This window comes from Pygoscelis adeliae, unplaced genomic scaffold (genome assembly GCF_000699105.1).
Source record: "Pygoscelis adeliae isolate BGI_AS28 unplaced genomic scaffold, ASM69910v1 Scaffold88, whole genome shotgun sequence".
Classification (NCBI taxonomy): Eukaryota; Metazoa; Chordata; class Aves; order Sphenisciformes; family Spheniscidae; genus Pygoscelis; species Pygoscelis adeliae.
In genome coordinates, this window is record NW_008825616.1 from 2197240 (window position 1) to 2209912 (window position 12673).

A 12673-nucleotide genomic window follows, 5' to 3' on the forward strand; every position below is an offset into this window, starting at 1 on the left:
AAATTTCTTTACTGAAAGAGTGGTTAAACATTGGAACAGGCTGCCCAGGGAAGTGGGTGAGGCCCCATCCCTGGAGGCATTTAAAAGACGTGTAGATGAGGCGCTTCGGGACATGGTTTAGTGGGCATGGTGGTGTTGGGTTGACGGTTGGACTCGATGATCTTAGAGGTCTTTTCCAACCTTAATGATTCTATGATTCTATGATCTATGAAAAATGTTGAGTGATGAAAGAGAAGAGCTGTCACAGATAGGAACCTGCAGTGATTCACGTCTCTTTAGTAACTCTTAGGCTAAGCTGGATCACTGTCTAAACGAACTCCCCTTTTTCCATTGATTGTAGAAAGAACCAAGACAACTAAAGTGCAATTTAGTTGCCCACACATAAGCATAAAAGTACAATCTGAGATGCCACTTGACCTCTCAGACATCCCTGCAGGGCTGTTAGACGTGACAGGACTCATAGTCCTGGTGCAGCAGCTGAAGGCCTGCTGGATACCCTTGGATGCCTCAAATCGGACCAGACAGCTGTGGGTGGGCAACAAAGCTGAATCCACAGTCAGTGCATCCACTTGATGTAATGTAGGTGTCTACTGTAGAGTGATCTGAAGGCTAGGCTTGCGTGATTATATTGACTAGACTCCGTTCTTTATAGAGACACCCACACTGAAAACAAGGAATGTGTTACTTTGTGAGTTGAATCTCATCCCCTATGCCTACTTCCAGATGCCTTAAGCTCTTCAAAACGAATTGTGGTGATGGTACCTTACAAATGCATCACAATATATACTTTCACCAGTGGAAAACACTGTTATTTTACATAATTGTTATCTCTTTGCTTGTATGAAAACTGAAAAATATGTAAGTCATCAGTGTTTTAACATGACTATGTTCCCACAAACAAAATGGAAGGTGTGGCCATTGAGCAATCACTTAGCAAAGGGTGGTATGTGTAAACAGACTGCAAACGGATGTTTGCAGAAAACTTCCTTGGAATCTGACCTAGCAGCTGCCAACACTAGATGAAATTTCTCATTCTCAGTCCATTGACTAAAAGAGTTTATGAACTGGATAGAACGGGTGGCCTAACCATTGATTCACTTGCAGAGGAGGGCTGACATTAGAGCCGGCTATGAGTTACACTCTGTGTTTCCCTGGATATCACTTTAATGAAGAAGCTATTCCTTAGAGCCTTCTTTTATTCAGGCAAATTATCAAGATTTTCCACCCACCTCAAAGAATGAAGTCTCAGCCCTTTAAAGCAACGCTTCCTGGCCTTTCCAGCTCTAAATTCAGTGTGATCCCGTCCAGTAAGAAGTCTTTGCAACCTCAGCATAGGACATGATTCAGAGCAGGAGGGGCTATATGTCTGCCTGCCTTTGCTGTGGCAAGCAATAGGAGACATCATATTCTTCATGAGTTGAGAAATGCTACCTTAGAGCTACCAGCTCAAGAAAAAGAGCCTTAACACCATTACTAAATCTCAGCTACAGAGCATTAGGTAGTCATTTCTCTTTTTAAATTCCTCTGGTGAGTAGGACTATGTGCTTTTTATGAAATATCCTGTGATACTCTTGAAAAGTGGGTAAACTGGCGTCCAGAATCTAGAGACAACATCTTGATCTGTACTGTACTGGATTTGCATTTGTGTATGTAAACACTTATTTTATGAACCTATGGTGATAAAATCCCCCAGAAGTCTCCATACTTGATAACTGATCCCATCTCAGCAAGTCAGAGACATTTTCACTGAAGTTACTCCACAGTAAAATAACACATGCTTCTTTGGGAAGCATTTCAGGAAAAAATTATGTTTTCTCACTGATTGTGTTTAAAAAACAAGGGAAAATGAAGTGATTTTTTTTCTAGAGTAAATAAACATCCATGTTGTACTTTTTTGCTGATTAATATTTCATGGAGGTATGATCTTCACTGTATTCATTCTATAATAACAATGCATTTTTTTCCAGCTACAGACAGCCGTAGAAAAAATACATTCTCTTGGTGGTGGTGATGCAGGAATCAAGCAATCAACTCTGAAGACGATAGAAGGAAACTTGGTATGAATTATAGTTGAAGAGAGGAAATCAGAAGCTGATACTTAGTTCTCTCCTACTGTGGAGTCCTTTCCTTATGACAAGGATGTATCCCTGTCACTAGTTGTGTGACCAAATTGCTCTGGTTGTACCTTCTCTATGAGCCCAAAAATTAGGGAAGGCACTTGAATGGGTCTGAGAAAACAAGATTCTGTGATCCTGATGGATCTATGGATCTTAATCACTTCAGTTTTTCTCTGAGGATTCTGTTCTTACCAAGTATGTTCTTCTCTTCAAAGGCTGAAAGTCCAGAGGTGAAAGCGTTGCAAGAAAAATTAACCACAGCCAACTTTAAAGTGATGGAGTATCGTAACCAACTCCAATCTGCAAAACAGGAACTGAAGATGACCCAAAAGGTACCGTTGCAGGATGCAGTCAGTGGCTGGGATCCTGTGCAAGAGGTATATTCTTGTGAAATCAGAAGGAGGCTTCTTTTCTTTTGAGCTTTGATTAGCCTCCATGAAGTATTCCAGTGATAAGAAAAGACACAGGCGTAGTGGCTGTATTGGAAAGATATGCACATGGACACACAGATGTCATGCTCTGCCACCATAGCTGGATGACTGTATCCGTTATTTCTATTGCTATGATGGGTACAGATTCTGTAAGGTTTGAAAGTCCCAGTTCAGCAAAATAGGTTTGTGATTGACTTGAAGCATACATTCAGGCCTATTCCTTCTTTCCAAAACATTTAATTATGTATTTACTTTTAATGTAGGCTTCAGTCCCATGGAAGTCAATGAGGTTAAAGGCCATGCTTGAACTAAAGCACATGTTTAAACAGTTTGTTGGAGTGATATCCAGAGTAACCTTTTCCTCTTTGATTCATGATGGATTTTAATGTGTTACTATGTGCTCTATTTCCTTTGGTTTCATTACTTTGCATAAGAGACCTGCAATGCAGATCAGAGTAGAGAATATGGTCCTGAAAATAGAACACTGCTGACCTTTTTATAAATAATTTAAATGCTCTTCATACTAACTTTAGCTCTCATTAATGTGGCTGTGTTGGAATTGTGCAAGAGAGATTGGCTCAATTCCTGATTGCAAAGGTGTGTATTAAGACAATTTCTTTACGCTGTTCCTGTTTAGTTCTGGTTAAGTATTCATTATATCAAAAATAATTGCGTATCTTGAAAACTGTTAGTAATGCTTAGTAAACCTTGGTGATGAATTTTAAATCCTCTTTTTACAAAAGTAGCACAATTTGACACCCAGCTACACAGCTAGATAGTACAATTTCACACTCTCAAGGCCGGCAGCAAAGCACAGATTCACATTTTTAAAAAAGAATATTACTCAAACATCAAAATACTGAATTATCCCCCTCACAAAGTGAAATACTTCATGTTAGCCAAACCCCTCCTAAGCACCAACACTCTGTATTGCGATAATGATCTGAAAGAGCTTACATCACATGGGATACAGGATATATGATACAGGTAATAAAGGCCGCTGTGTATAGATACAGTGTTTTGTGTTTACTGCTAGAGAGAGCGTCTTTTCCTCCCCTCTCCCCAGCACATGTATTTAAGCCTAGCCTTATTGTTGATGTTAATCCCTTTTTCATAGCTTTTAGCAAATGAAGTTGGTGAAGATGTGAATATTCAAAGTCTCTTGACCAATTCTGGCAGCTGGCGTGGACGAGCCCAGCAAATTCTTGTTCTCCAAAGCAAGGTGAGTTAAGACCCTGCATGGTGCCATGTAAGCTGGATGCTGGGGTGCTCTTTCTAAGTATAGATATTACCTCAGTTTAAGGTGAGAACAAGTCTTACAGGGAGCGGCTGAGGGAGCTGGGGTTGTTTAGCCTGGAGAAAAGGAGGCTGAGGGGAGACTTTATCGCTCTCTACAACTACCTGAAAGGAGGTTGTAGTGAGGTGGGGGTCGGTCTCTTCTCCCAAGTAACAAGCGACAGGACGAGAGGAAATGGCCTCAAGTTGCACCAGGGGAGGTTTAGATTGGATGTGAGGAAAAATTTCTTCACCGAAAGGGTTGTCAAGCATTGGAACAGGCTGCCCAGGGAAAATGGTGGAGTCACCAGCCCTGGAGGTGTTTAAAAGACGTGTAGATGCGGTGCTTAGGGACATCGTTTACTGGTGGACTTGGCAGTGTTAGGTTATCAGTTGGACTTGATGATCTTAAAGGTCTTTTCCAACCTAAACAATTCTATGATTCTATGATCTTTAACTCTTGAATCTTCTGAAGGGCACAGTCTAACTGAAATGTCAGCTTGAGACAGGGAGGCAGTTTTGTCTGCATCTTAAATAAAACTGCTCTCAGGCAATTTGATACGTATTTTTCCTGTTTTTCCTGTTTTTCTGCTGTATAGTTATATGCCAACAAACTGTGATTTTTGCACTCTGATTGACTGAAATTGTTAACCTGTAGTTTCCCTTGAGCAAATTGCATTTTCCTTCGGTTAGACGCCCTGGCTGGGATTCGTCTGAAGACTGTACATACTGTACTCTACTGTAATGTAGAGATTTCTTTTCTGAGCCAGTCTCCTTGGGCCCCTTCTGTAGTCAGTGGGGATCTTGTAAATACAGTCACTGGATCAAAAGTGAGGTAGGTGCATCTTATCTTAGAAGACACCTCCAGAACAGGGCAGAGGAACTGTGCTGTAGCAGTGCCCATTTCCTTCTACTGACTATAAAAGAAGTCTATAGTGAATAGCTGAGATGCGGGGGCTGAGTTCACTTGACCACATGTAGGTGTCTAGTGCCAGCCATAGGGTGTCCCTCTGACCTCTGGTCATCTCTCCAGAGGAGTATGGATGTCTTGCAGATCCTGTGTCATATGTGTCTCCAGTATCCCAGGGCATCTCAGACAGTCCTAGGTACCTATGTTCAGGCTAGTGAACTGTGCCTTATGTGTTTACTTTGTGGACGTCCTGGATGGTAATTCTGCTAAAGACCGAGATGCTTAAATGTATGTAGGTGAGTAGGTGTCTGCCCTTTTAGAGGAGATCTAAAGTATTATTCTGTTGCCTACACGTGTCTTTAGTGGCATTCAAGATGCTTTGGAGTGTCTGTCTGGCCTCCACACGTGGCTCCAATAAGGTACAGATCTCCCGTGTGTCTTGAGTCGCCTGTAGGTCTTGTGTCATATCTCCTCCCTGCATAGATGCCCTATTTGTTAGCAGCTAGCAAATTTAAATTTGAAAGAACAGACACTGCTCTGTGTTAGTTAACCATGATAATGTCAAGAAGTAAGTAATATGATGCTACACTCTGAGTTCCCTTAGGTTATGTGATCTTTGATGCTGGACCACTGTACTCCTGGTAAAGGCTCTAGATGAGTTGTCATTATTGTCCCCTAGGTTCGGGAGCTGGAGAATCAACTGGGTCAAAACAAGACCAGAACATCACTGAGTGAGATTGATGAGGAACTGCTGGCCCTTACGGATCCAAGGAAATTGTCAGCCCAAGAGAAGAACTTGCTGAAGATTCGCAGCTTGGAAAAAGAAAAGAAAGAAACTTTGGAGGTAAAAACCTGTGAGCTGACAGAGTCCTATTTGGGTATATAGTGTGTAATAACTTGCCTTACCTTCAGGGTGTATGTTACACCGTACCCAGAGACCACTTCAGAAACCCACCTGATCTGCTGGAGGAAGTTCTGCCACACTTCACAGATTGAGCAAAAGGCTTCCATGCTTCTTGTCTGTATTGCACTCTTGCGTGGCCAGGCATACCTCTGCAGTACAAGATTTGGTCTTCCCTCTGCTTTATGATTGATGTGTCGGACGCATCTACTTGGCCTGAAATGTGGCCACCTGGCAGCTGTGCTTGATACGTGATGTTAGAAAGAGGGAGAGAGGCCCTGGGTTGCAATTGCAGCTGGTGCTGGCTTTATACTGAAGGCATATGTAGAAAGAAGCCCTGCTACAGCTGCATCCAAGCTCTGTAGCATCCTCCTCACCCTTTGGCCAGATGTGCATTCTTCATGCATGGTTAAATACAAGCATCCCACTCACACCTCATATATCTGTGTGGCTATGGGCTTCTACATTTGAACAGAATAAAGTTAAGAATTATACCAGACATCCTCTAAGGGGCATTCCTAAAATGGGTCTTACCCTCCCTCTATCACATGTAGTTGCTACAAAAATAAACAGGCATCCAGCGTTTAGGGGTTGAGAGAGGCTATAGCTAGTGGCACATGTAGTAAACCCTGAGGTGGAAAGGATACATAGGCCTGTGTCCACAAGAAACATGGGTAGTGCAGGTCAGCTACACATATTCAGGTTAGCAAAGCACATCTCCCTGTGCTCCTTTCCTATATTTGCTTCTGGCCATCTGGCACCATCCCAGAGCTTGGTTCATCAAAAGCTCCGCTTTTCCCACCACAATTTAACCGTGCAACAGGATGAGCAATGGGGTGATACACACCTTTCACTCTTGGCCGTGAGAACGAAAGAGAAGATTTACAGGTACAGGCACACAGCACAGGGAAGACATTCCTCAAAAACTGTAATCTGCATGGTTCCACTTCTGCCTTTGTGTTTCAGGCTCCATTCACAATAACTTCCCCTGTACTTGCCCATTACTACTTAACTGCTAGCGTGCTTCCTGGACAGTTTCATCTAGGTAAAGGCATGGTGCAGGAGGCAGTGTATGCCGAGGACAGCTTCTAGTAGATAGTGTGGCATCACCACCCTGTATCTGGAAGGAAGGGAGTTTCCCTGTAGAGAATGGTGAGGCAAATGAAGAAGGGAGCATACAGAATTAGGTTTTAACACAAAATTATCATTTGCTTCCTGGCACATACTGAATCAACCTAGTCCACTTGTATTCCTGAGCGGATAGACCTTTTTTGATGCTGGCAAGCAGGCAGTGAGTAGTAGCATTTATAATTTCTACTTATTCAGGGATGATGTGATATGCCAGTTCCATTTTTTAGATTCTACCAGGCGATGTGTGATTCCTTTAGCTCACCAAAGCACCTGGGGCTTGGTGATAGGCTATAACTGTCATTTCCTATGATGTGTTTGCATCACTGCAGAAACTCACTGGGGAACATGATGCTCTCCAAAAAAGTCATGAGGAAGTGAAAAAAAAACTTGATGCATCAAAAGCCAGGAACAAAGTACTGTGCAGCGAAGTGAAAACCCTGAAGGGACAGATCGTAACCTTGCTGGAGAAAGGAAAACACGACGATGAGCTCATAGACGCCTTACTGGTACAGTCTGACTATTATTGTTGGTCCCAGCTCCTGCACATCAGCCTTCTTTCTATATGTGATGAAACATGATGTAATTTAATGACACGGTGACACAGACAACCTTAGGGTATACAGGAGCCTGATGAATCAAACTGTGACAGCCAGAGGCTTCCTAGTCAGCTAAAGCCCTTCTGCATTTTGGATCAGATCATGTAAAGGCTGCAAGACAGCACTAGGCGTTGCAGTCAAGTGGCTCTAAGCTGCGAGTATTGGAAGGAATGTTTTGCAGAAGGGTTGAAATAGGATTGTCTAGTAGGTAGAAGGGCTTCATTCCTGACCCGTGAAGCTGGACTGTATTCTCTATTCTGCTTTCAGCTCCAGTGGTAGATTTTTTTTCTTAGAATGCCTGCAATCTTGCACTTTCATGTGTTGTGTTACACAGCCCAAAACACACAAGCTGAACCGTGAGTACTAAGCCATGTGCACGCTCACTTGCAGTAGCTGGAGCTGAGAGGATTTGGCCCCTTCAAAACCAAGAGTATTAACAGAGACTCAAGATGCAGTTATGCTGAAATAAATGGCTGCTGTCATGGTCTTGCAGGATCCTTTTGTCCTGCCTTGGTTATAAATAGTCTTCCCCAATTACAATAATAAAAAAAAAAAAATTAGAAAATATGCCACTTCTTAGTAGGGTTAGTTCTGTGTTTCCTGATCAAGCTCCTCACAAGTTTCAAATCACTTATGTTTCCTTGCTTCTGCACGCAGGTTTTAGCTAAGACATGCTTATGACTAAGCTGGCATTCACCTTTCTGCACACCAGGCAGCCACGGGGAATATGAGTACTGACCAGCAGATCAGGCAGATTACAGAGGAGCCAAATAACAGTTGTCACTTTTGCTAGGTCTGAGCATTCTCACTAAAATTATTACAGAAAGATGTGAGTTTATGTGGGAAGGAATGGTTAACTTGTTTTATCCCTTACATCAAAGAAACACCTTGCTTGCAGTTTGTTGGCCCGACAGAGCAAGCTGTCCGACAAGTATTAGATTTGTCAGTGTGAGAAAAACTCCAAAACCCGCTGGTAAAACAGCCTAGCCTCATAGCTGTCATCTCATACTACCCTCGTCTTTTAGTGTCACTGTCACACGATCCGATCGTGTTATAATTTCACAAAAAGCGCATTGAAATCTTTACTTTTATCCAATTTATGAAAAAGTCATCTTCTTTGTGAAAGGCCAGCGTTTCTTGGCCTCTTTTCTGCTACACTGAGTAGCAAAGCTGCCAGCAAACTGAATCTCTCAGTTGCTCAGGTCTTTTCTACTTGCACCATCCAGTCACTAAAGTCTTGATGTGACCAGCAGGGGCCGGTGGGGACAGACTGTCCTTACCCAGCCGCATGTGTCTGGGCATTGCAAGTAGATGTGCTGGGCAGCCTTTTCAAGGGGTAGATGCTGAGAACCAGACAAGGTGATCTCACGCTTAAAACGTAACAGACCAAATTCAATTCTTGGGGTAGCACTAGTGACATCAGTGTGCTTACACTAGGGAATGGGTTTGGCAGGGCACTGCCTTGCCCTAGCATTCCTAAATGGGTATATGTCTTGGAGGGTGTAAAACACCCAGGGAGTCTCAATAATCATTGTGTACAAAATTTAATGTCTCCCTCGTTTTTATTTTATCAGAGCCAGCAGAAGCAAATGCAGGAGATCTTAAAGCACCTGAGCCAGCAGGACGAGAAGAACAAGGAGTCCCAGCAGATGCTAGGGCAGCACTTGAACAGTGAGGTTCAGAAACAAAACTGCCTTATAGAGCAGCTCAGACAGATGGTGGCTGAACGAGAAGCAAAGGTTAAAGAGCTGGAAGAGGAGATTGGGCAACTCACACTTCAGGTAGGCAGTCAGAAGAAATTAACTAGAGGAGCACACTTTGTCATCATTTTAGATCTGCTCTTCCACTTCCTTCTCCCTTGTTATCTGAGATGGTTGCTAGCTCGAGACACTAATACCTGTCCTACTGACAGTCTTTCCTGATGGAAGGATAAAGCAGGAATTCTCTCTTGTAACTCTTAAGTTTCTTTCCTGTTTGTGTGTAACTTTTCTTCAAGCTGTTTAAGCAACAGAAAACATAGAAATACCAATCACATCCACATGTGGCTTCGTGCCAAGACTGTGCCACATGACTGACAGCAAGGGTTGGGCTGCAATAGGGACTTCTCAGTATTCAGCATCCTTGGCTGCTAAAGGAAGCAAGCAAGCAAACATAGGTGAGGCCAACATCAGCAGGCTGCTGTGGTACCCAGCTACATCCCCTCATGGAGTGATGGGACCCCTAGTAAGTTATTCTCATCTCCCACTGTAAATCACTTCAAAAAATTCCTCTCCCTCAGATCTCCAAGCTATTGATATGAGCCGGATGGGTCTCAGGCATATGGAAATTTCATTGTGCAGATGAAAGAATTGGGAAGGCTGGCCCCTTGTGACTAGTATGTTAAAAATGTTTTCAACTTTTATGGTCTAGTGTTGCAAACTAACATAAGCAAAGTGGTACTATTGCCAGAGCACAGGCATGGGAATTGAGAGGCAATCCACTAACCTGCTAAAGGCTTCTTGTGTGGTCTGGTATCTTACAGTCAGGTTTTGTTAGAGTATTTAGACATCCAATTCCCATTGATACAAAACCCTCATAGGGTTATGGTGAGATTGTGAACCTGTCGGATACCTCAGTAATGGGGGCTAGAGCACTGAACCCAAAATAAAACTTGGGTTAGGGACACAAATTAACCATGCTGGCACTGGTAGTGATGGTGCTGCACTGTCGGATCTCTAGCAACGCTGTGTGCACCCTATGATTTCATAAGAAACTGTGCTTTTTACTAACTTTTGCTTTGTTTCCATCCTGCAATGGAGAGAAACTAAAGAAAAGTTTCTGAGGAGGTCCTGTAAATCAAAAGTTCTGGCATGCTTGTAGCAATAGTCGTAAGCTGCTGATTAGGCACTGAAGCAGCTATTTTCCTTTGAACTGTGTAATTGGTTTTATAACCTGCTCCAACATTAACAGAAGAAATCTGCCCATCAAGGGGACGGTTCAGGAGCTGCTGATACACCACCTTCTGAGCACTCAGAAAATCCAGGTTTTACTCTGCTTAAGCCTCTGGCATCAGGCAGCAATCAGGTTGGAAGGACTGGATCTGCTCGGTAAGAAGACCCTAATGTCAATGTTTAAAATTGTTGTGAGTTATTCAGAAGCATGGTTTTCCCAGACAATTGTATCAAACCACAAGTGCTATGTGCCAACAGCTGTGGCAGCCTGTTTACAGTATATGGGAATCTCTAATCACATTATCTCTTGGACTTTCGTCCTGGAACAGAGAAAGATATACAGACTTGCAGACATTACTACATTTGGCATGATGGTAGCGCAGCTAATTCTCTTTCTCCAGCTCAGATAATGTTTATGTGGTTAGCTTAAGTGCCTGTGATTCTTCACTCTTATGAGAAATGGGGCTTCTAATGAGCAGACTTCTGAAAGCAGGGTGGCGAATTAATATAAAATGCCATTTTAGGTAAGCACTAAATCACTGGCGCATTATTTAAATCAATAAATACGCTTTGAGAGGATTTACTTGCAGAAATGTTGAAAACACACCACATCATTTGTTCTTAACAAACACGCTTTTTAAAGCCTCACTGAGGACGATGTAAGTTACACTAATCTTAATACAGCAGTAAATCTGATTTTTATTTACACCATTGTGACTCTGGGTCACTCTGACTGTGTAAAGGGAACATAATACCAGAGCAAGTTATATCCTTTCCTGTTAAAATGCTGGTTTTGTTGCTAAAGAGTTCATGATCTAAGTGTCAATGAGGATTTGAGAGTGGTCTTCTGAGGAAGGAGGAAATTTTTCATCAAGTTAAAGTTGCAACTGATTTCTTCTATGTAATTTTAACTTGCCTACCACATTACTTTAGACACTGAATTTGGCTTTAAAATTGTCAGATGTATCCCTGAGTCTAAGTAGGGCATTACTACAAAATTTAAGAAAAGTTCTTCTCAGTGTTTTCAAGTTAGGGTTAAAACATCCTTAATTTGAAAGCTTCCGCATCTCCATTGTTATACCCTTCTGACTGACTTTATTCTCCCACCTCTAATTCTGCAGAAGTTGTGCTCTCATGGAGCAAATCTATATTTTATCCACTTTTTTACTCATATGCATGCTGATGGTAAGCAGGAAGGCAAGCAGGAAGGCGAGGCTGGGTAATGGCTTTGTAGAAGCCACTAAGTGCAATGCATAAATTATTGCTTGTATATGTGGCTAACATAGCTCCGTCATGAAAATAGCTGACATGTCAGGTGGGCGATGGATGAGTCTGAAAACTGCAAGAGCAGTTAATAACTTGGTCAGCAGAGCTCGCTCATTCCATTAACTTTAATATGTTGATGAACTCTCTATTCCGTTTTACTTTAGTGAATCATCTTTTCCTATCAGGAAAGATGAAATGAAAAATGCTATAAATAGGAACGAAAGCCCCTTGGAGATGTCAAAGTAAAATTCTGCATTGTTAGACTGGGCCACTTCTGTCATTATCAACCTTAACTCGATTTTAGGATTAACCACTCCTAGCCTAGAAGGCAGCTCTGCCTGTTCCACAGCATTAAGGCTTTATCCTCTGTTAGCTGCAGCCTAAAGACAAAGAAACATGGGCTAAGTCTACGGGGACTTGCTTTAGGCAGCTGAGCTCAAGTTCGGAAAACACACACACTGGAATTTTATGTCCCAGGCACATATATCATTATGCATAAAACTCATCCAGACTGGAAGTGATACTCTAGTGTTATCAGTTGACTCCTCCTCTTACAACAGTAAACCTGACAGATCTTCCTGAGGGTGTCCACAAAGTAGAAGGGTTCAGAAAACTATATAAAGTATATTTTTAAAAGGCATTTGGAAATAAAGGTTGTGCACCCTGTTGCAGAACAGGGGTTCATTTGGTTAGGAAAGCATGCAACATGCCAAGACCATCAAACAAGCACAGTAACCTGTGCTTGTCTTTCACCCTAGTGGGTGAAGGTGTAAGGTGAGAGTGCTCTGTGAAGGTTCCAAGGCAGTGTCTGCGAGGAAACAGAGAAGCAGTGGCTGCTTATGTGGCTGCGTGCTCAGCTTGAGCCAAGCACGGTCGAGAGCTATTCCTGCTCACGAGTTGCTGTGTGGCTACTCTGTGACACGGGGCTCCACAATGCTGGTCTGGAGTGCCAGCAAGGTATCCCCAGAAGCACAGAGATCAAACAACTGAGCTATAGTTTTCGCATAACGGAGACACAAGGTGTTTTTGCAGCGTGTTTTGGAGCCGGGGAGCAAGCTGAGTTATTGTGTGTGCAGAGCCTGTGTGAGACCCACTTAGAAGGCTCTGGGAGTCTTT

At 42.7% G+C, this 12673-nt stretch overlaps 1 protein-coding gene across 1 annotated transcript in view; it reads left to right on the forward strand.

Annotated features, from left to right (window-relative positions):
- Positions 1 to 12673, forward strand: part of CCDC13 (coiled-coil domain containing 13) — a 31473-nt gene that overhangs the window by 10158 nt on the left and 8642 nt on the right. Inside the window, exons 5-11 of the mRNA XM_009333288.1 lie at positions 1968 to 2057; positions 2333 to 2449; positions 3666 to 3770; positions 5413 to 5577; positions 7095 to 7271; positions 8936 to 9142; positions 10311 to 10447. Coding sequence (XP_009331563.1) covers positions 1968 to 2057; positions 2333 to 2449; positions 3666 to 3770; positions 5413 to 5577; positions 7095 to 7271; positions 8936 to 9142; positions 10311 to 10447 — 998 coding nt within the window. The remainder of the gene's footprint in view (positions 1 to 1967; positions 2058 to 2332; positions 2450 to 3665; positions 3771 to 5412; positions 5578 to 7094; positions 7272 to 8935; positions 9143 to 10310; positions 10448 to 12673) is intronic.